Raw genomic sequence first — 24,300 nt, forward strand, 5'->3', positions numbered from 1 at the left:
AAACATGTTAAATCTTAATGTGAACAAAACAATAATCTATACAGTGATAAAAAAAATTTTAGAAGTGAAAAAAATATATTGTTTCACTACTCTAAATGTAAAAATTTAGCTTTTGATCAGGCAGTGGGCCTATGCTCAAAGTTTTTTTTTTTTTTTTTTTTTTTTTTTTTAATTGGGACTCAGATGGGTTTACTAAATAAATACTGTATCAACAAAATCAGTTACCCAAAGCTGTCCTGCGTCAAACCCATACAGAAAATTACCATTGGACCTATGATCAGTTTCTTAAGTGGTCAATTATTCAAACCACTTCCTATTTTCATTCACCCCATATGTAAATGTTGGCTCAAAACCTTGCTAAACGTTACAAAAGAAGACTTTCATATTGGCAAAAAGAGGATGTAAAACGTCATGACAGCAAGGGTGCTTGGAAGTTTTTGTAAGTTTTTGACAAAAACATTTATTAACATGTTTTCCACCCAACTGAACAAATGTAACCTGAAGCTTTTCACACATTTTTATCACCGATGTCAATAACTGTACAAATCTTCAGTTAACCCTGTACTGTACCGTGTCATGCATTGTACTTTAACTTTCAAACACTCAGACAGCATTTCTTAGAAAGCTGGATCATGTCATGTATAATCAGACGCTTCCTTTCTGTTCAAACATGAATAAAACAATTGTTTGATGTTTTGTTGTCAAACACACAAACACTTCCATGGATAATGTCATTTATAGGCTGCATATTACAAACATATATAATTATATTCAGAATTGTAATCAGTGATATTAGTCTCTGTTTCTTGAGTAAGACATAAAAACCTAAATAGATTCATTTTTTACAGTAATTAAATGTTTGCATATCAGTAGCTTGATCAATAATTAAATAACTGCCAGGCAACATGCAACAGTTACCTGTTCAGCATCTGTGTGACACAAATAACAGGCACTGAAATACCAAGGCCAGTTAAGGCCAGTTACCTTTTACCTAATGAAACATTAGGTTTGTTTGAACTTTGTGAACTCTCTATAGACGTGTTAGGTCACTACTTTCTGAATCAGGCTTGTACACACAATTAACAATAGAAACACACACACATACACACAAGTAAAGTCCATGCTCATGACCACAGACTACAATCCAAGAGGTGTTTACAGAGTAACCTGGCTGCTGACGCCAGTCAATGAGCCAAATGCAATGAAAATCAAATGAAGGTTCATTTGATGATGTCTTTTATTATCCCATTATGCTTTCTCCTTCCCATTAAAAACCCCTTCCTCTGTGGCAAAAATCCACATTAGGCGACTTTTATGTGCCTCATAGCAATCCCAGACACACGTCTCCCAAAATAAACATTACTTGGCTTCTATACGACACGTGCTATATGTGTGCATTCAAATCTTATGCATATCAGTAGCTTGACAAACCTTGTCATCATGTATATGTGGTATTTAAATGGATCAAATAATTCTATTTTATAATTATTTGTTTTGATAGGATTCATGACAATTAGGTGGTCATGTCAGATTCAAATGTTATTTTTTCCAAGAGAATAAAAGTTTCACGTGGCACCTTGATGGGATCCCATTCAGCCTCTTTATGGAATCTCATAAAGTTGTAAATGTCAACCATGAACCATAACTGTGTCCTTTCACAATGAAGATGCAAATCAGTGCTATTGTATCAAAAGTTCCTTTCTCTGGATGTTTTTTTTTTTTTTTTGTTATTTATACTGAAGCTTTTTTTTAAATCCATCCTAAATAAATGACTTTGCCAAGCCTAATTTCAGCATTGGAAAAAAAAAGTAGTTCATGACTAACGCACTTTGTATAGTAATAATAAAATAAAACTATATGAGCTTAGTCTAGCTTGGTTGGTTCCAGAGGAAGCAAAATGACCCATGTTTACCATTCATACATGAGTAGCTATCTCCAGCTAAGTAAACCTCCAGTTTATGGTTAATGAGTTCAGCAATGCATCTCATTTCCTGGTTTTCTATATCTTATATGGGCCATTGAATTATTACCAATAAAATATGTAATTCGTCATTTAATTTTTCCTTTTATTTAACCAGTAAAGAACTCATTAAGATGAAAGGTCTCTTTTGGAAGCGCATCCAAACAAGACAGAAAGCTATAAACACATACTGTAACAACAAAGCAGGCATGGAAATACAACAGAACTAAAAAAAAATAGATGAGTGTTAACAGAGGAAAGAAAGTTTGGGAAACGTACCTGCAATCTGATATGGCTGCATATGAATTTTGAAGAATTTATTCAAAACTGTAGATCACAAAAATGTACTGAGTTTTGCAGTTCACTTCTGAGTTAAATCTCAATGCTCCATGATGAAGAGTATCTGGTAATGGAACGCATTACAGGAGATTGCCTGGCAACAACCTGTCTCCTTTTGGCCTCCAACACCTCCCCCACCCCAAAAAAACAAAAAAACAAACTGATTTCCATATTAAAAGCTCAGTTTCTGTCTCAACATTTTTTATTTTATTTTATTTTTTACCAATTGCTCTATATCGAGTTTAATAGAAAGACAGTCAAAATTCTCAAGTATTTATGATGACTGACAAAGCTGGAAAGCTGGAAAGGGAAGTGCAGGAGGTAGATTTTTTTTTAAGTTCTCCTCTGTAGGAACACTCCATACAATCATAGCTTTCCTTCCCCAGGGTGTTAAAACAAACTCACCTCCTTCACCAACTGCTGACCAATTGTTCTATGTGCAAAATATGTAGTTACAACTGTTTTCAAAAATGATAAGATAAAAATATTCTGCTCTACATTCTTGCCAATCATACATTTTTGTACCGACCTAAAAAGGTTACGTTTTGTGTTAGAAAAAACTCTATATCCCACAATGCATTGCAGTAAGCGCTACAGGAAACACTTATGTTGACCCCTCGTTGCTTTGTGGGTAGCAGGAAAAAGGCTCAAAAGGCGCTGTAATAGCGACAAGCGCACGTTGCAGAATTACTACAACAGAAATAACAAGAAAATAACATCTTTTCAAGGCAAACCCGAGGTAAATGCACAACTTGATCTTCATTTTTGTTAAGAAAATGGCTCCCGACTTGTTTTTATGTAAACACACTTTGGACATTAGTTAGAATTTCGAAGCTAATTCATTCAGTTGTTGTCACGGCTCCGTTTGATTATTTTTCTAAATAAGGGGGCATAATTCAAAGTGGAACGTGTGAAACTGTCTAATTGTTCAGCGTATTTTATTTATCAACTTTAAATGTACATTATTTCGAGGATTTTCTGTTTTTTAAGTAAGAGTTGTACCTTAGCATCGTTAGCTATTGTGGCTAACGTTGATAGCGGTCGACTTTTCACTTCAAGATCACCGACTACGTTTTTCTACGGGACTTGTAATTGCTTCATGCTAAAAAGTAGTATTAGTGATTATTATTTTTGAACGATTCAACCTTTTTCATGGTAGAACTGAGGTGGCTCTTCAATATTTGCTAATGAAACAATAAATCCTATTCTCCATAAAGAATGACCTCTTGTTGGTAGCAACATTTATACGCTTTTATGCATTCGTGGTGTTTGCACTTATTTCAGGACATGTATTAACAGTGTGAATAAATTGTAACTTAAAATTGGTCTTTTTGTGTTTATTCAGCGCTGCTTGGGCACAAATTTGAGCTTTTTTTCTGGACAGACTGCCCGTACAATTTTATCAAACTCCAATTTTCACTCTCGAGTTAGTAACCCTGACTTTAACTACTTAATTCAATATTTTAGTCCATTTATTTTGCATATGAGAAAAAAATATATATAGGTGCATGTTCATTAGTGGAGTTGCTGCCTCATTTAGATATTCCAGGACAAATTTGGCAGCCAACTTCTGCTTGGAAGTATCAGTAATTTAAAGTCAGCATTTTGACATTTGCTGTCGCACTTTTTTTTGTTGGTAACTTTATTTTTTTTTAAATAATCTTTTTGTAGAATCTGCATGTATTTTTGTAGCTATGGATTTCTGCTGTATATTTGACATTTCTGTACAGACTGTTAACTTTTTATTCATTACTACCAATTTGTAGAGGTGTGTGTGTGTTTTCCAATGGCCTGTCACCTTGCTGCTGATGCATTGAGTTTCTTTATAGAACCGAATAAAGGATTTTATAACATAGCAGCAGATATAGTAAAGTTTTTGCTTTGTGTTGTGTTCCAGGAAGACTTAAAAGATGTCCATTGGTGTGCCGATCAAGGTCCTGCATGAGGCAGAGGGACACATTGTGACCTGTGAGACCAACACAGGAGAGGTGTACAGAGGCAAGCTGATTGAAGCTGAGGACAACATGAACTGTCAGGTTGGTTTGACTATCTTGATAGGTGGCCTTCATATGTTAGAGCAACAGCAAATTATGTCCGGTGACTTAAGACTCAGGGTTATTTTGCCTTTTTGTTGATTTGTACCCCAATTTTGTATTGGACATAGTTATTTTGTCCTAACCTACTAGAATTTCTTATGGTATGTAAAGCATGCTATCAGCTTATTTTCAGCTTATTTTTATAAAGATCTTAAATCCAGCAAGTCTTATTATATTCTATTAGGGAAACTTTGTTTCACATCCTATATCCATTAATTTTGCTTCTCATTTGGCTTGCACAGTGTTTAGTCATCCTAGTATCAGTGTGCACAATATTTACATCAACTCAGACTATTTACAGTGCAGTAATTATTACCTGCTAATGTTATATTTAGCTAGAAATGGAAGCAGATGCCAACATCAGACACAAATACCAGTACCCATAATGGTAAAGGTCAGAGTGTATGCATCAGTGATGAAATTAAGGAAAAAAAAAAAAGAAAATAGAAATATGTATGCTGCAGCTGATCTCACAATCACATTTATTTTTACCATTATTATTGGTTTTGCAAGATTTTCTAATATAATGCAGCTCTAGTTCTCATTACCATTTGGGTTGGTTAACTCATCATTCCTTTAGCATAAGCATTTTGTACTTGGAAATGACTGGTGCATTTTATACTCAAGGTGAGATATCTCAAAGTGAAATATGTGTTTTTGATTGTCTGGTAATAAATGGTCACCAACTGTGACATATAAGAGGTACATTGTTCTATTTTTTGTTTCTGTTGATTAACCATTGGGTTAACAGCATTTTTATGAGCACAAACACGGGATTGGAAAACCATTACAGGGATGTTCTTTGGTGCTTGATTTATTCATGGGTCATGACGTATTTCTTCACTACGCCAAATAAATCCTTATAGTGTGCTGTAGTGTTGTTACTTTGATGCCTTTATAACACTAAGCTATGAAATGGAGGGAATAATGTCAGTTTGCATTTAGTAAACCTGGACCATATCGTTTATTACCGTTCTAAAAGTAGTGTGTTGTTTTTATTCTCTGATCACATTTTCTAAACGCGTAGAGTAGGGTTGCACAATATACTGTGCATTTTGTGCTGTCATAATATTAATGTGAAATATTAAAAGTTCTAATAACCAGTTGGAATGTGGTATTAGCTAATGTATTCTCTCACTTCTTGCATGCCAATGCAATATCCACCTTGTTGAATCGAGTCTTGTTGCAGCAATTGCCCGCATTTGACACTAATGATGACTCTCAAGCTGCAATGGATCAAAGAGAGCAATGAGAAAGAAAAGTTGGGAAAATAATTACAAATGATGCTGGTATAAGTTTGTGAAATGCTTTCATTTTGTGCATTAATTTTGCTGGATTTGCAGAAGTGGCGCAAATAAATAAGTGGGATATTAAAATTTCAGTTGTCATTCTTGCATAATGGCACACATGCTAAACTTCTAAAGCTTTCCTTCCTTTCTTTTTTTGCTTTTCCAATAGATGTCCAACATTACCGTGACCTATCGTGATGGTCGCGTCGCGCAGTTGGAACAGGTCTACATCCGAGGAAGCAAGATCCGCTTTCTGATCCTACCTGATATGTTAAAGAATGCTCCCATGTTAAAGAGCATGAAGAACAAGAACCAGGGTTCTGGTGCGGGAAGAGGCAAAGCTGCCATTCTAAAAGCACAAGGTGAGTGGAGAAACTGTCTTTCTAGAAAATTCTACTTTGTACAGGTTTAAAATGGTATTAAATATACTTGATGCATTTGTGGGACGGTTAAGGTCAACAACAAGTTTTTAAATTTTGTTTATTGATCAAAATATTTTTGTTTTTGTAACAAAATCCAAGCTGCATGGTGTTTTATGCAATTACTTGATACATGTTTATCTCCTATTCATGCTTCTTTTCTGTACTTGTGCTGTGCTTGGGATTCCTTTGTGATTATTTTCTAACCACACATTTTTTGGTCATTTTTGTTAAAATGCTGTTTTCTTTACCTTTTTATAGTGGCTGCAAGAGGGCGAGGTCGTGGTGGAATTGGAAGAGGCAACATCTTCCAAAAGAGGCGATAACTTTCCTTTGTTCTTTGGAATAATTTGGTATTCTCTGGTATTTTGTGCTTTTGCAGTTCCTCACTTTGATTTTTATTTTGTATGGAAATAAACATCTTTGCGTTTACAACTCATAGTTTGTTTCTTCGAGACTTGATATTTTGGTAAGAGCTGCTTTCATTTATATTCCACATTTGAAAAGCTAAACTTACCATGTAAACAACAGCGAACCAAGAGTTTTAGCTGTGAAATTGTGGACAAAATCAACGACTCTGGTATAGTCGTCAGATTGGCTAAATCTTGTTGGCTGATCTGAAATACTAATGTGGCTTCACAGAAATACTATTTTAATCTAAATAAGGTTATACCGGTATGAACTATACTTGCTTATGTTGCTTCCAAAGGATGTACTGCATCTCATTTAGGGTTATAACAATAGAAGGGGAAGAATACAAATGCAGACTATATATAAAAGAAAAACACAATAAAACCAAATTCTGTCCTTCCACTGCAAAATTATCTGCTGATTAATGATGTAAAACCCAAAGAAAACTGAAGTTCATAACAAAAAAGTCCAATGATTTGAAGAATCCTTTAAAAATGTTAATATAGACAGGCATCAATCAGTTAAAGACTGCTTTAATTTGAGCAAGATTGCTCCAAAACATTAAGGTAGCCAAAATTATTTCATCTGTTGAAACATAAAAGTTCAGTGTATTGTGGCTTTGACAGACTGAAATTAATTGAAAGTGTGTCTTCAGTCTTTAACCATTTAAATGTAGGTTAAAAATACATTGTCAACGAGTGCAATTCTCCAGCTAGTCAACAGGGGGCGGTGTTGGCCGTGCTGTGTAGATCAGAAATTAAGCACCATGAAGTATTTTCCTGAAGTCGTGAGAAAAATGAAAACAAAGAGGGACAGCATACACTGCTTCTGTTTATAAATCTAATTTCTGCGAGTGCATTTCTCAACGTTATGTAAATAATTGCACGCTGTCAGTCTTCCCTTCGTGTGAAGCTCTGGACCTGCGCTGTCGACCGCTCCATCACAACGTCGGCTGTCAGTCTGCTACATTTTCCGTCTGTCTCAAAGCTAGCTAGCTGGCAGCAGCTACTGTAACACCTCAGCTGGAAGAAGGAACCTCACATTTCTGAATTTACGCCCCCAGTTGCACGGAGAGGTAAGACTTAAATAACGTCAGAATGTATGTTTTTGATTGATTCAATGGCTTTGCTATCGAACGGAAGCTTCTTTAAGCGCTAGAATCGTTACTATCATCATTGACGCCCGTTACAGCAACATCTGTATGTTGACGTTAAAGCAGCTGCTAACGTTAGCCGAGCCGCTTGACTTTGAGCTTTAGAGAGGAGTTGACTCGCTGGGACTGCAAACAACCGTAACATTCGCTTCAATCTTGGCAGCAAAGACGCCCTTTGGCACGTCGATCTTTACAATCACTTTAACAAGTTGCATTATTAATGCAAGTTGCCTAATACATTGCCAGAAACGCGAAGCATTTCATTGAAAGCGGCTCATAATTGGCATGTCATGTTTATGTTTACAGTTGGAGATTTTAAAATGGCACGTTTTCAGCCTGGCAACAATTTAACACAAATGCTTCAGTCTAAACTGAAATATCTCTGCCTACTATATTATTATGTAACATTAGTTACAATGAGAATCTAAAGTTGCATAACATTCTTCCCCAAATGTTATCATCAAGCTATATTTCCATTTAGGTTTGTTTGAGGGGTGTTTACAGACTAGTATCGAACGTTTTTATGAAGTTTGAAACGGCAACTTGATGCCACCGGTCTATGCCATCATTCAACAATGGAAAGCGGAAGCAGGGACTATAATTTCTTTGCCGTTGTTTCAAGCATATTTGACGCCTTCTTTCCACAGCCTTTATCCTGGATTGTCGGTCAGCTGGCTGATGGAAAACCATTACACGTTTGTCTTACTTTCTAGAATTTCGAATTTGATTTACCTTTTATTTATTTTCCTTTAAGCAGAACAAAAGCAACGTGATTCCATATTCCACTAGATGTATTGTTATTGTGTGACAGGTTCTTATATAGGTCAAGGTATTTCAAAATTTCCCACAATTGAGCTAACTCAAGTGAGATATGACAGGAAATATTTGGAAATAACTGGTAAAATATACATCATATAGGTTAAATGTAAATATATTGCACATGTTAAATTTAATTATTTCTAAATCTAAAAATTGAACATTTACTGTCTTATGGTTGAATAACAAAACATGTTAATGAACTGCTATTGATAGTATGTTCACAGTTTTATACAGGATGTTACAGATAAAAAGACATGAGTTCATATAAAAAAGTACAATCTTTTTTGTACACGACCTCACGCCCATGTCGTGTGTCATTTAAACTGTTCACAATCAACTTTAATCTAACAACTCACTTCTGAATAGCTTTGAAATCAACACGTTTATATTGCCATTATTAAAAATCTTTTAAAATATTTGCAATCAAATTAGGGTGAGATGCCGTTGTTTTGCATTAAAAGCTTGCTGCTCTTGTAGCAGGTTAAGGGATAAATGACTGGCTCTGTTCTCAGCCGTGTGATGATAACACTGCACTTAAGTTAATCTAGGAGATCCTTTCTTGCATTTACTGCAGCTTATCTCCTGCATGACTCCACACACCGCTGACTTTGCTGCCCTGTGTATCGCTTAATGAAGCTTGGGATGCTCCTCTGCTCCAGATGGCTGTGTGTTGTACTGGTATGTCTGCAGGACCACATCTATGTCATAATTAATGCACTACATACCTCGGACCCCCACCTCCCTCCCACCCCCCTTTTACCCTTCCGCCCCACATTCTATGATAAGTCCTGCTTTCCTCTCCCCTCGTGCCCAGATTGTCCAGGTCAACTCATGTGACTGGGTCTAAGAGGCTAAGTACAGCATCTGGAGCTTTACAGCATCTGCTGGTGTTTTACAGGACTTGAATCTAATCTTAGTCTGATGGCACCTTAAGTAGGCGTCTCTCCCACATATCATCCTCATTTAACTCTCGCCTAGCTCACACACTGTTATGTTTACCTCATAGCTTTGTTTGTCCTCTGCTACATCGGTTTATCATGCTTCCATGACCACAATCCTCTTAAAAACAATCCAACAAAAATTATGTAGATCTTCCTTCCTCCTCTGCTTTTCTCTTCTCCTCATTCCTCGGATAATGAGTATAAAAAGCATGAGTGGACATGGAGATGGAAATTGTGGTCTTAAATTATGCAAACAAAAAAGAAAAAAAAAAACACGGTTCTCATTAAATGCTGTGGGGATGATAATTAATCATGTTGTATAACTGACATCAAAAGCGTATTCCAATGTTGCTCCTTCAGATGCACCACTTTGTATCTGCTTACCAGAGCTGAAATTGGTGCATCTAGAAGTGTTCAGATGAATTAATTAGTACATTACAGGGTGTGTGGGGAAGAAGTCAAGACTCTATTGAGGGTTCAAATGAAAACAAAATGTCTGCTTAGGTTAAGTTGTAGGTGAAAAGCATCTGGTTTGTGATACTTCAGCTCTGTGGATAGGTAAATATTAGTGACATGCAGTATCAATGAAAGATATGTGTTTGCATATGTAAACTACACTGCCATCCAATTCATTTTGTGCCTCTTACTTCTGAGTTTGTCTTCCACTTTCCAGTTGCTTTGTCTGGTTGGTCACACTTCAAAAATGAGAAGTTCACAAGAGACTGAAAGCAAAGGAGTCATGCTTCAGATGGGGGAAATTCTTACTTTTCACTCCATGATATTAGAAAAAAACATGCAAGAAACGATAATATGGGTTGAATTTTATAAAAACTATAGGACTTGACGGAGAAACGCCTAACTAAAGGTCAGTGGCAGGACTGAGACACTGGTCTAGGCCCCTCTTCACTACGTGCCTATTGGTCACAATTATATTGCAATAACAGTATGTGATAGAATGTGCAGCCCTCAGTCTTGCAAGGAATATTTATTTGTTTTTGTAAACCTAACCTAACAAAAATCAATATGCCATTAGGTATCAAACTAGAAGCAAAATGTTGAATCAGTCAGGAGTCTGGAAATGGTTGAAAACCATTCTTTCATTCTTTATAACTTTTTTCCAGATTGCAAATAATGGCAAAATGCAAGACTGATAATTTAACTGTCAACTCTATCCGTGTTAGCAGAAAAAAGTGGACCATTTTAAGTTTGCCAAAAAATGTTTTGCTTTTAACTAATAACGCCTCCATCCTTCTTGACACCTCTGTGAAAGAAGTGTAAATGCCTTCTAATAAATCAGGATTTTATTGCAGAAACATAATTTTATACACACACACACAAAAAACCCTACTCCACTTGCAGTGTGTTTTGGAGATTTTATACTTCCCTTGGAATATAATACACTAAATAGTATAAACACAGTTTAAGATGAACATTTTGTATCCCAGCTAATGTGACTGATGGCGGAAGCTTCAAAATTAGAAAAAAGTGAGTTGTCAGCTTATGTGGGAAAAAAAAAACCCTACAACCAAAAAGCAACAGACAGGAAGTCAGTCGAGCACAAATTATTTTTCTGAGTGTCGACACTTAATTCAAAATGATGTGGCATAAAATTGCCTTTTAGAGTAGAGGATGTAGATAACAGCTTTTAGACATTTCTAGGAATTCTAGTGAAAACCCTGAAATGTTTGTATAACAGGAGACAAGTAAATGATAAACATGATGTGCTCAGTGTAATACATATGTTTCAACTTCCAAGAAATCTACAATATAATATCGTAATATCATCTTTGAATCATGCTGCTTTGAACTTACTTTCAAAGCAAAAAGCTTTGAAACCACTATAATTTTTCATTTTTCTGGTCTTATGATCGCAAACCAGAAAACAAATACAAAATCCACATTTTACAATGATTTCGTTTAATGAAGGAGAAAGGTTTGTCAAATCCACATTAGGTGATCAGTGGTTTGGTGCTTTTGGCAGCAACAAGAGCCATCAAGAAATGCTTAGTCCACTTTTTTTTTTTTTTTTTTTCCAAAGAATTGTTTTAATTCAGCTTCACTGGAGGGTTTTTAAGTATGACTGAACAGCCTGGCGGCCTCAGGCCATCACAATGATTGTTGCTATGATGTTCTTTCTGAAATATTGGGATAATTTTACACCAGATGTAGCAAGCTTTCCAAAAAGTTCCACTTCTGTCATGTCAGTCAGCATAGATTGTGTTTTTTTTTTTTTCATGTAAATGACCGTGTTTCTCAGTAAAGCAGGACGAGGTTGGTTTGGATAGGTTTTTCTCTCAATATATGGAATCATCATTTAAAAACAGTTTTTTTTGTGTGTGTGTGTGTGTGTGTTTGTTTACTCTGGTTGTTTGATATAAAATATTTAAGATACTCTTCATTGATCACAAAAATCAAAAACAGAATACATTATCTTAGGGAGGTAGGAATCTGTATAAATCCTCTAACAACAAGAGTAACATCCTTTTATTTTGTGCATCCTAGAGGATGCAGTCTGATGGAGGAGTTGTCTAGTTTTGTGAAGAGGCGCCATGTTTCCTTGTCATGTAACTCCTTGGCCCTCTGGTGAGTCTCCGGCGTCCTGCGGCAGTCATGCACCGTCAGTGCAGCAACCTCTCCCTGATCTGCTGCGCAGCTGCCCCGCCCCACCTTTAAACGCGCACTCTCAGACACCGTCCCCAGACCCCATGGAGTCCCTCATTGTGGTCACGGAGTATGAACCAAGTCAACCACCCGGAGAGGAAGAGGTGAGCCGGAACATACTGATTCATGTGTTTCTCAAACAATAAGGCGTATACATTTTTTTTTCTCAAAAATGATAAATAAAAACCAACATGTCATGTTAGGTGGAAGAAATGGACAGCTCTGAGACACCGGAGCCAGCTTCCTCAGCAGGAGCACCTTTCCGGACTCCATCCTGCGACCTGCTGTCCCATGCAGTTGGTCGGCCCGAGGTTCTGCTGCCTGAAAGCCAAGAGCAACGGGGCAGATTGAGTTTGTCTGACCGGAAACTTTCTCTCCAAGAACGCTCACACACGGCCACCTCGCCCTGCAGTTCCCCTGGACTTAACGGGCGCTATATTTACCCGTCGTTACCTTACTCTCCCATCACATCGCCCCACTCCTCCCCTCGCCTGCCCCGCCGGCCCACTGTGGAGTCCCACAGCGTTTCCATCATAGATCTCCAGGTAAGATACCCTGTTCAGACTGACTTCAGTTCAGTTTTCAAACCATCTTAATTATTAGTTTATCATTGATTTATTTATTCAAAATTCATCCAAATTCAGTACAATCATACTGAAATTATACTACAAGGTTTATATATTTAGATTAGATACCAGAGCTCCCAGTTCCAAATCTAAATATAGGTTCACTATGGATTTACCAGAGGTAATTCCGCAGGCCGGCATTGAAAATAAAACCTGTAAAAGCAGAGGATGGATGGTCAAATGGACTGATTAACCAATGGATGGATGGACGGACGGATGGATGATCACTTGGATGGATGGTTGATGGATCCAGTCTCAGATTGTTTTTGAACTGTGATACTAAAATATTTCCAGATTCACAGTTTACTCAGCAGATTAAGATGATATTTATGCAGGTGAATACCCTCATCCTATTTGTTTAATAGTTCCTCACTAAACAGGTGATGAAGAATTCAATGAAAATCAGTAAATTTGAGGTGGTAAGCACCACAATAGTAAATATGAATATAGGATCTGTTTTCTCTGCACCCTGACTTACTGTCAGGGTGCAGAGGCTTTAGTGAAGCATTACACATGGATGGGCAGAGTAGCTCTCTGAGGTGCACCTGCTAGTGTACCATAAAATTAAAATGAACTCTAAGTATTTAGAATTACATGCACATTTCTTGTTGAAAGCAGCAGCACTGGTTGAGATCAAGCTGTGGAGGCACAGGTACGATTTTATAGACTCAGTGAAAGCAGCCGGTAGCTGTGGTAGAACTTGACGTGGGTAGTGTTTCGTTCTGTTCTACATCCTGCAAAGGTTCTTGATACAGTAGGATCAGATTTTGTTGTATCAAAAGTCATATTTGTGAAGGATTTACATGACTGTTATTTATGTTGCAAAGCCTTCAAATGAACATTAAGATTAGAGGTTTTTTTTGTATTTATTGAAAAGAAACATATATCCATATAAGTCTTTTTATAATAAAATACCTAAATGTGAGTGGGGCATTTTGCCCGAACGACTTACGTTTTCTTGATATAAAGAAAAAAAAAGTGATTGAGTATATTTGCTTTTTGCACTCTGAAGAGAATCACAAATATTCCTTTTTCTTCCTTTTTTTCCCTCCCTGACCCCTCCTCCAGGACTGCGTTCAGCTCAACCAGTACAAACTGAAGGATGAGATTGGAAAGGTACCATCCGAGACCTCTCACTCACTGATTGCTCTCTTTCACCGACTCTTCCATTTCCCTTCTCCTCTCCGCCTACTGCGTGTCTGTCAAGTAAACGCACATCGCCGAGGACGTGCGGTAACAGCCTCTGATATGCTCTCTCCTGGCTGTCCTCATTTTCCAAACTCCGTGTAAACCACCCGGCCATGAGAGAGTTGGAAGATGGATGAGAGGCTGGTATAAATAGTGTTCTCTAAGGATTGTGCAAGGCTTAGTGGATAGGGGTTGGTGCGAGGGAGTCGGCGTGTGTGTGTGTGTGTAAATGGTTTAGATTGTTAGTATTGTTGAGCAGATTGATAGTATCTATGAATTTTAACAAATAGATGCAACGTCTGTAGATTGAAGCCATTTAGGATCGTTGGAGAGGCTCCTCTGTTGTGGAATTGTCACTTTGGACTGTGGGATGAGCTATTTGCTTCCTCTCCGTGCTACAATCTGCTCCCCCAGCAGGAACTGAGTCTGCCCTCTCTCTGTGTGTTTGTTTTGTTGTGTATGAATTTGTCTGCACAGGGCTCTAATTGGGCCCACTTTCTACACAGAGTTTCCTGCGTTGAGGAGTTTTGAGGGCGGGGGAGGGGCGCGGTGTGATGGCACAAACCAGATCCAGTTTCCTTAATTAGCCTGAAATCAAAAATGAAAGAGCGATGGAGAGAGAGGATTTGAATTTCTCTGTTCTCACTTTGAAGCAGCTGGTACTCTTTCAGCGTGGGCCCACTCACTTCAGCTCGTGTGTTGATGCTTGTGTGTTTTCTACATATTAATGTTGTTTATTTAGTATGAAACGTTTCTTTTTTTTGTTTTGTTTTTTCTCTCTTCCGCAGGGCTCTTATGGTGTTGTCAAGCTTGCTTACAATGAGGATGACAACACATACTATGTGAGTATTGTGAACCCCACTCCCACATCCTAATTGCACAATAACGATACGCCTGTTGTTTTTATGAATAAGCTACATCTGTGAGAAAGTTCAGAATGTCATTTACTCTTCATAACAATGGCTCAATGACAGCGACTGAAAATGTCATGGGGGTTGTTTTACTAATTTCTCCCAAGTGACAAAGCACACATGTCACAATTGGTGATTATATCATTGTTAAAATAGCTTAGTGGATTGGCAGATTAGTTGGGTCTGAATAAGGCCAGTCTGGAAGTATTCATCCCCTTTGAGCTTTTTCAGACTTTAACAATCTGTACATATTTTATACGAGGGTTTCATGTGATATAACAACAGAAGTCTTGGTCCTGCATTCATGTACTTAAAATGAAGGCCTTAAAAATCTTAAATTTATATTAACATTTTTTTTTGGCCTTAAATATGTTTGTCACAGGTCTTATATTTTGTTATGGCAGTAATATTTAATCTTGTGTATGCAGTTTTTCTTTTCACGGGACTGTTCTGTCTGACAAAAGTTTGAACCTCATGTAGGCATCTTTAGATTGTGACTCAAGGAAGATGAGGACTAATATGCCCTTCCTACCTAGATAGGTTTTTTTTGCATCCATCATAGGTAATCGGCCAGTTTATTGCCGATTGGCTGGACGGCGTTTGTTTTTGCCACTAGCTCACTTCTGTTGAGAGGCTGGGTGCATTCTGTGCAAAAACAACTTTTAAGTCTGCCACTACTGTTTTTTTTTTTTTTTTTGCAATGCTTGTTCATAATACTGCAGGAGGCCCCAACCGTTCTCTTTATAGGTTTTTTTGGTCTTAACTTTTACGCAAGGTGGCATTAAAAAGTCTTAAATTTGACTTGCTGAAACCTGCAGACATCCTGCTCCATTCCTGTTTTCCATAATTGTGAAGTGCAAACTAAAGGATGCATGTTATTTAATCTGGTGAGTGTGGCATGGATTTGTATGAAGCCCTCCTTAGTCAATGCTTTATGTAACCATCTTTCACTGCAGTTACAGCTGTAGGTCGTTTGTTGTGTCTCTACTAGCTTTGCTCTCTTCGTGAGATTGGATGAGTAGTGTCTGAGAACATTGATTTTTCAAGTCTTTAGGTATGGACTCTGAGTCATTGTAGCTCTGGACCTGCTTGAATCTTAACAATCCCTGCTGGTTAATCAAATGCGGATGTGCTAATTCACATCTGGATGAGCTCTCTTTCTTCTTGATCACTCCAATTGGTACAGATTTTGGTCTTAAGTGGCACAACCCCCGAGTAGATTAAGTAAAGTTTGTGTTAATTGCAGCAATCGTTGCAGTATTGAACAAAAGTATTGCAACTGCATGTTTTCCAAATATTATTTAGCCCCAGATTTCATCACAGTCCTGCTAGAAGCTCCATCTCTGCACCAGTCCCAGCTCTTTTGCAGCCTCTGTCAGGTTTCTGTTTAGGATGCTCTACCCCTGGTGAGAAAATTCGTGAATATGATTCCAATGCTCTCTATATGGAAATCTTTAGGCATGCTGTGCTTTCTAAAAATCACTTTTGAGTCTGTAAAAGTGATTATTTTAGTTACTGAGAAGCATTAGTTACCAGACAAAGGATTTTCAAGGTAAGAGAGATGTTTTTTTTTTTTGTTTTTTTTTAACTGTAGATGCTGCCACTGTCGTCTGTACAGTAGGTGTATGAGTGGGTGCGCTGTCAGTATAGCAGCATCTGATTGTGTGGTATCCAGCTCCTTTTTTTTTTTTTTCCCCATCTGCCCCTTTGCTCATCTTTTTCCTGGATCGCTGCCCACTGGGCTCTCCCGCCTCCTGTCCTCCTTATTCTCCACCGAATCTAAACCTGTTTCTCTCTGTTGTGTAGGCGATGAAGCTTCTGTCCAAGAAGAGGCTCCTGAGGCAAGCAGGGTTTCCACGTAAGTCAGAAGCAGGGTCTTTAATGCTGCAGTAGATAACTGATAAAGGCCACTTTACTTTTTTTTGTCTTTTGTCTAACCTCTTACTACTCACCAATCTCCATCAGGGAGACCACCTCCTCGTGGAACCAGAGCAGTCCCCGAGGGTCCAGCTCAGCATAAAGGGCCACTGGAACGAGTTTATCAAGAGATAGCCATTCTAAAAAAACTCGACCATCCTAATGTAGTTAAACTAGTAGAGGTATGTAAACTGCAGTTTACTTTTACACAGTGCTGATTTTATTGTCAAAATTCAGTCTTACAGATCGTCAAACTAATATTAACATCAGAGATAGGTAATATGGGTAAATAAACAAAAGTAATTCTGGAATGATGAGTCAATTCATAGAGGTACAAAAGCAATCCAAACACCTGTTTTGAAAATGACCTAATCCAGAGAAATGAAAAATAAAATAAAACAAATAAAATCATTGACATGTTCAACTCAGGAAAAGGCCACAAATCGATCCCCTGCTGCCAGTGCCTGTGAATGAAAAGATGAGGTTTGGTGTGTTTTAAGTGTGTGTTTGGATTGACATTCATTTCTTGTTCCCTCGTGCTGCAATGGCAGGTTTTGGATGACCCCAGCGAGGACCATCTGTACATGGGTATGTTCTGGCCAAACTGTCACTGTCCAGACTGCAAACAGACAGAACACAGATGGTTTTTTTATTCTAATAAAACATATGGAAATACTACTTTTTGTTATTTTGATAACATTTGTAATAAAACTGCATTTTTAGAACATGTCTCCTGACAAATGTAATCTTTTTTTCCTTGTTATTTGTCACAGTGTTTGAGCTGGTGAAGCAAGGGTGAGACACGCTTCTATTACGGCAATGATTATACGACTGAAATGGACTCTCAATCTCATTACTTCCAGTTGCTAATGGTGAGTGTGTGTGTGTGTGTGTGTTTTCAGGGCTGTGATGGAGGTGCCAACTGATAAACCCTTCAGCGAGGAACAGGCCCGCTTTTACTTCAGGGATCTGCTGAGAGGAATCGAGTACTGTGAGTCCCTCAGGCTTCTACATTCATTTTCCATCTAATGGAAGCAATTATTTAATCAATATGAATCACTTTTGCTTCAAAATGAACCTGTGATAGATTATACCTGCTATACTGATATGGCTTTTATTTTTAGGTGAAATAAAAGGTGTTGTGAATAATCATTCTTGTCTAGGTTAGACATTAAAATGCTCTCACTGTATCATTGAGATTTGTTTTCACAATGCTACCCTCGCTTTACAAAGTTCTCCATGTGAGCCGCTCTTGACTCCAGCCACCCACGAGGATCATTTCACATAATTTTCCTGGCTGCAAATGCATTTCAGCTCAAGAGAAAAGCTTTTACACAAGGGTTGTCTAGGAGACTATTACTGGGATGAAAGGAGAGGGAGGGCTTTAAGTCTCAGACTCAAAAAAAAAAAAAAAAAACTTATAACAATCACATGAAAAAAAAAAAGCTTTTCTCAGTATGTGTTGTTTAGTTGAAATTCAACCACCTCCATATTCTTTCTTTACGTGATCAGCCTAAATTATGGCTGTTATCCTTTTGAACAATGATGTTTACCTGGAGATTCTTTAGCATTTCCAGACTTATGTTCTCATCCTTTGACTTGTCTTACCACCTCACGGTTTTAACAGTGCATTATCAGAGAATCATCCATAGAGACATCAAACCCTCCAACCTGTTGGTGGGAGAAGATGGCCACATCAAGATTGCAGACTTTGGAGTTAGCAACCAGTTTGAAGGTGCCGATGCCCTGCTCACCAGCACAGTGGGAACACCTGCTTTCCTCGCTCCCGAAACACTTTCTGAGACCAGAAAAAATTTCTCTGGGAAGGTGAGGCAGTGTTTGTGGCTAACTAGTGCCACCTGGAGACTGTTGTCAGTAATGCAATACAATACTGGTGGTGTTTCAGATTTTTTATTTTTTTTTTCTGTTTATTGGTTGACATGGCTTTAAGGTATTTCTTATTTTTCTTTTTTAAAGGCATTGGATGTCTGGGCTATGGGAGTAACGCTTTACTGCTTCGTCTTTGGAGTGGTGAGTGTGTCCACTGGAGCAAAGAGTAGAGGCTGCTTGTCTCCTTAAAAGTTGTCCCAAACGGTGGTGTTCCATTAAAACAAACAAAAAAAAAAAAAATAAATTATGCATATTAATTGTCTCCACAGTGTCCTTTTATGGATGAGCGCATTCTTAGTCTACATCAAAAAATCAAAACCCAACCTGTGGTGATACCAGAATGGTATGTTTTAATTTGTGCTGTAGGTATCTCAAAAACTGTGTGCTGTTGTTTTTCCACTCACTTGCTGCTGTTTGTTCCGACGCTTTGCATTACTCGTTTTCTTGTGCCAACAGTGCAAACATATCGGATGGCCTCAAAGATTTGCTGTTGAAAATGTTGGACAAGAATCCAGAGGCCAGAATATCAGTGGCACAGATAAAGGTGAACACTTTCTATAGTGTTTGAGAACAGGCTACGTTAGTTACCCCCAAGTTGGGATTGTTTTGTAAATGGATATAATGACCCTGCTTCATTTTGGTACGAATATATAACAGAAATGAAATTTTTTTTCCCCAAACATAAAATTGATTTTATGTGAAACAACATGCATCTTCAGAAATACATATCTTTTTATGACGAAGGGGATTTTAATTTCAGTAGATAAAAGGACTCTACGGTTTTAATGACGGGTTTTTGAGCAAGTTTCAGTTCCAGATTACATCATCACTCCATATATAGAAGTGCGGTTAGAATTGTATGTATTTCTGCTTTGACAAACAATACAAAGATCAGTGGTGCAACATTTATACTGATGCTGTCATAATGTGGAGGTTTGTTTGGCACTGGAAACAGTTTCCTGTAGAAATGTGCATACATGGTCATATTCTTTACTTATTTCTTCATCCTTGTATGATATATTAACTTATGTCTAACATTAGTCTGTTTGTTGTGTCCAGGCTCATCCGTGGGTGACGAAGAACGGTGCCGAGCCTCTTCCTCCTGAGGATGACAACTGCTGTTTGCTGATTGAGGTCACTGAGGAGGAAGTGGAGAACTCTGTTAAACACATCCCAAGCCTAGCTACAGTGGTGAGTTTCTCTGCTAATGAGCATTAAGGAAATGCCATCGCCGCTAGCTTATATTTTAAAAATGGATTTCAACGATCTAGGTATAAACTGGGTACATTTAAATAAAAAAAACTGTCTTATATTAATCTGTGTAATATTAATCTTAGCTTTTGCATAAACTTTTGACAGATTTTGGTGAGAACCATGTTAAGGAAGCGCTCCTTTGGGAATCCCTTTGACTTGAGCCGAAAGGAGGATCGCAGCGGTTTGTGTGCTCCAGCGCAAACATTTACGTGAGTGTATTGTTTACAGGCTGACCTAATGATGCTATGACAACAGTTGGGAGTCCTTGAGCAATGCTGTTTCACCACAACTTTCTTTCACAACTGGGCTTTCTCACTTGGTGTGTTTCGTGTTGTAATAATGAAGAATGATTTTGCCGTTTTATTTGACCCATCACAGACAGGGCCCACCTTTTTCACTAAATCCATGAAGCATCATTTCTGACTCGGTTCTTAAAAGCGCGGTCTGTCTTTTAAAATTGTCAGGTGGTGTTAATTAATCCTGCGCTTAAATGCTGTTTCCCAGCACCGCAGGTTCTAATCAGATCAACAGTCAGCTGATGAGTTTTGCCAAATGCTTGTTTACAGTATTATTAAATGAAGATGGTGGCCTCTGTTAGCAGGGATACTGAGATAATAGCATGGCATGAAGGATGCTGTCTCCATGCGATCCTCCACAAGAACTCTGAATAAAATGCAGGATAAAACTTTTAATTGATTAGACATTTATTGTGCGTAATGTTGTTTCTTTTATTTATTTATTTTTTGGATAGTAACATTTACGTCTCTCATGGTAAATTACATAAATATAGAATTGTAGATATGATTTGAGTAAAAAAGACAAAAAAAAAAACTTTCACATTCCACATCTTGTATGGCTTTGCACATAACACTCCTTTCCTTCTGTCTCTATAAAAACAAATAAAAGTCAGAGAGAATAACTATATATAGATAAACATTGCAATAGGTTGAGTCAGTGGATCTTGGAAATAAAGTAAATGTTTTATTCTTGTTTGTTTCTGCATATTGCTGCTCCATAGAGTTGGTGCTCAGGTTGTGGAAAAACACACCAGTTCATTTGAACAAACTGGGAGATTTAAAAGAAGAGACAGTTTAAACATACAAGCATCAGGCCAGAAGTACGTCCATGGGGCTTATGGTTAATTCCAAATACAGTTCCATCAATGTCTTTGTCCAGGAAAGAGACGCGGCTAAACAGAGTCAACCGGCTAAGAGTTGTTCTTTGGAAAGACAAATAAGGAGATGAAACAATGCTAATGGCAAAAACAGCTCTGTCAATGACGTCATCAAACAAAAAGAAGAAGCTAAACGCGGAATCATTTCGGTAGAATCTCTTCCTGTGGAAAAGAAAATGAAGACAGTTCATTTAAACACTGCAACGCTTAACCCTCAGTTTGAAATCCTCACCTGTAAGCAGTTAATCACCTAATTTCAAAAGTATCACAGAACAAATATCATAAATACTCTAATGCCTGATGAAAACTATTTGAAACCACTTGCAGATAAGGTTTTTGCTTTCGTTTTTGTACTTCGGTAGAGCGGTGCTTCAAAATTGTTCCAGTTGTGTGAGATCAGCGTTTTCTCGTTGCGATGCTGCTGCTGGTGCTGAGTCTCGGTTGTTTTCTCTCAGGAAACAAGAGAGCACAGACGGAGTGAGAAGCATGGACCTGCCCTACGTAGGAGAAGACAAGGCTCTTTCCTGATGGAAACGGCTTTATATGCACACTGATATCTTCCTGCCTGTAACTGCACAACACGACAACCCCTTTACTCTTTGCAACCGGCCGTCAACGCTTACAGACTTTAACTTTTTACGTTGGATGTGAAGAATTTTAAAATTAGGGACGAACTTATGATCTTAAGGACTTTGGCGAGGATTTTGTGACGACGGTTATCGTTTCTCTTCTTGTACAGCTTACCTTTGGGGTGGTGGGGGCTTGTGACTGTCGTATGTGAACCTTGAAATGTCACATCCTTTTCCTCAACTTACACTTCTCCTCCTCCTCCTCCTCTCTTGCATGCTTTTATAGTCTCAGCATGCCTCGTCTCAGGCTTCAATGGTCCAGTTTCAGGTTTTTAACGTAGTCTAATTCCTAGATCCCCCACTTGTTTTTACTTGATAAGATCTTCAGGTGTACTGCGCTGAGAGGGGGAAAAAAAAAAAAAAAAGAGGGGATGTTTGGATGTGAATTCACCATCACAACCGGCCTTCTCTTTGGCAGAGAATGCCTCCTGACAAAGATTGTCAAAGTTCAGAGTATGGCAGAGTGGCAGTGCCCAGTTTTGTTACATATTTAACAGACTGTACAGTTTACCAAATAAGGAAAAAGGGAAGCTAAAACATGTTTACTTCATTGAATGCATGCATTTATTTTTTACAAGATATTTATCCTAATTCCCACACTTTTAAGTTTGACGTGTACTGCAATTAATAGAAAGCTTTATAAATGATTTAAAATGGTTAATGTAGTGCTGTGTGAACGTTCACATCTGTCGTCAGTGGATTTGGATGGCATGTGGGGGGGAGGACCTTTATATGTGCTAAAACTTGTACTTTCAGACATCTTAAGTGAAGAGTTTTTGTTTTAGGTGTTTACACTCAATTTTAAAGAGCTGCAGTAAGCTGAATATTAAAGTCTGCATGTGAGAACAGCAGAAAGTGTTGGTGAAAAGTTGTTGTTTCCTTAAATATTTTAATCAAAGTATTTTAATGTGCTATACAGGCAGGGCTTTACACGTTCCTGCAGCATTCTGTTTTAGGATTTACTTGATGACAGCACAACCTCAAATCAAAAAAGGAAACCTAGTTTTGTTTTAGTTAGTTTGTTTTGTCTGACTGGATATATGTTATTTAAAGACGGAGAGCATTTAAATAAATGCACAGGTTTGCAAAGTAAATTACAAACAATTTCTTGTTCTTATAGTTGACCTATAAAAGCTGGCTGCTGCCATAAAGTTAGGATGGAAGCACAGTGCCAATATTCAGACTTTTTACAGATCTATGCATGTCATATCTTTTGACGTGTTTGGTCAGAAACATCAGTCATTCTGGAAAGAAGCAGAATTTAATTTCTGATATCAGTTACAAATGTCCTCCTTCTTATTTTCCCAATTTTATTTTATTTTTTTACCTTTTCGTCCATTCCTTATTTAATTTTTTCCCCCAAACATTTAGTGTTGTAGATAAAACGACTGAATGTGTGTCTAGTTAACATAGATTATTGACAGTGTTGATACTAACATTTAATGCTTCCACACGTTTTAGTTCAGCACTTCCGTCGTGTTGAATGTATAAGAAAAGGGAAGGACTTTTTTTGTATTCGTACCTGCATGTTTCTCTGAAATGTATGTTGGTTTTTAAGACTCGTACTATGCACATTAAATGTCTTTATGGTGCAGCAGTACACCTTGTTGAGCACGCTCAGAAGCTATAATTCGGGTGATTCGTTTTGGAAGATTCATGATGAAGATGAATGTCATAAATTTGGTCTTATTATGATGCATTTGAAATGTTTTTTTTTTTAATATATATATATGTATACTCATACAAATAAGTTTAATAGAGTTATACAAAAAGGCTTTTTTGTGGAGATGATCTGCACCTGCACTACATGCTTTGTATCTAGACATCAACAAACTTCTGGAGTAATCTCACTCCATATTTGATCGACAGTCCTGACAGAAAAGGTTCATTCTAGCTGGTTGGCTTTTCTTTAGACAGACAGAAGTCTACAATCGTTCAGTAAGACTGAGGTCGAGGCCATTCAAGAAGCTTAACATGTTTACTGAAACAAAGCTTCAACTATCTGCTTGATGATTTGGCTGCAGGACACAACCACAGAACCATGCTGCCACCACCATGGCGACCAGTTGGCATAGTTTTCTTTTAAAGCTTTACATTGACTTTTCCAAATGGGTTCTCCAGTCTAGCTTGAAAGTGTATTGTGTAACAGGGATAATTAAAGTTCATGGAAGGAAATTAAGCAATTTAAGTTAACTCTCCAATTTTGACTCGGAAAAATGATCAAATATTCAGAATTACTCCATAAGCTTCTTTTTTATAGCTAAAAAAAGCATACAGTGTCCCAGGGAAGGTTTAACCTAATAAGAGGGTTTGTATGTATACACTGAGCCTATATGTTTAATTTTAATTCAGTTTTAATGAAAACAAATTCACAATAAATTCAAACTTGTGCACCCATATCTTGTTTTTGTGGTTCATTGAAGTTACGGCTGTATCATTATCATATCCTGGAAACAGTTCAAATACGTCACTCTATAGGCAGCCATTTAATATCGATGCCTGTCAGGAGTGTATTTCAGCTTATCACGAGAAATGTGTGGTCAGAGTGGTATGTGTCCTTTTTAATGTCAAGCAGGTTTTCAGTCAAAGTTTAAGTTATGCTTTTAAAATTAAGAGCACAACA

General features: G+C 37.6%; 2 protein-coding genes and 1 long non-coding RNA gene across 4 annotated transcripts; all 3 read left to right on the forward strand.

Annotated features, from left to right (window-relative positions):
- Positions 1 to 2,913: 2,913 nt before the first annotated feature.
- snrpd3l (small nuclear ribonucleoprotein D3 polypeptide, like) lies at positions 2,914 to 6,542 on the forward strand. Its single transcript, XM_007566055.2, has 4 exons — positions 2,914 to 3,038; positions 4,197 to 4,335; positions 5,854 to 6,046; positions 6,365 to 6,542. Exons 2-4 carry the CDS (start codon positions 4,210 to 4,212, stop codon positions 6,427 to 6,429), a joined length of 384 nt encoding a protein of 127 aa, XP_007566117.1. The 5' UTR covers positions 2,914 to 3,038; positions 4,197 to 4,209; the 3' UTR covers positions 6,430 to 6,542.
- Positions 6,543 to 7,249: 707 nt separating this feature from the next.
- On the forward strand, positions 7,250 to 22,395 carry camkk2 (calcium/calmodulin-dependent protein kinase kinase 2). 2 transcript variants are annotated; one of them, XM_016678827.1, is made up of 17 exons: positions 7,250 to 7,589; positions 11,919 to 12,192; positions 12,292 to 12,633; positions 13,783 to 13,830; positions 14,691 to 14,744; positions 16,620 to 16,671; positions 16,779 to 16,912; positions 17,282 to 17,318; positions 17,504 to 17,525; positions 17,633 to 17,721; positions 18,358 to 18,557; positions 18,708 to 18,761; positions 18,890 to 18,963; positions 19,077 to 19,164; positions 19,680 to 19,811; positions 19,980 to 20,083; positions 21,504 to 22,395. In XM_016678827.1, exons 2-17 carry the CDS (start codon positions 11,977 to 11,979, stop codon positions 21,574 to 21,576), a joined length of 1,719 nt encoding a protein of 572 aa, XP_016534313.1. In that variant the 5' UTR covers positions 7,250 to 7,589; positions 11,919 to 11,976; the 3' UTR covers positions 21,577 to 22,395. The 2 variants fall into 2 exon arrangements, with proteins under 2 accessions (XP_016534313.1, XP_007566129.1); XM_007566067.2 differs by having other exon boundaries at positions 11,930 to 12,192.
- Positions 16,919 to 17,113, forward strand: LOC107837946 (uncharacterized). The gene is made up of 2 exons (XR_001663997.1): positions 16,919 to 17,029; positions 17,071 to 17,113. It is a non-coding gene; the product is annotated as an uncharacterized LOC107837946 (long non-coding RNA).
- Positions 22,396 to 24,300: the final 1,905 nt, after the last annotated feature.

Source organism: Poecilia formosa, unplaced genomic scaffold (assembly GCF_000485575.1).
Source record: "Poecilia formosa unplaced genomic scaffold, Poecilia_formosa-5.1.2 Scaffold6, whole genome shotgun sequence".
In the NCBI taxonomy this organism is placed as follows: Eukaryota; Metazoa; Chordata; class Actinopteri; order Cyprinodontiformes; family Poeciliidae; genus Poecilia; species Poecilia formosa.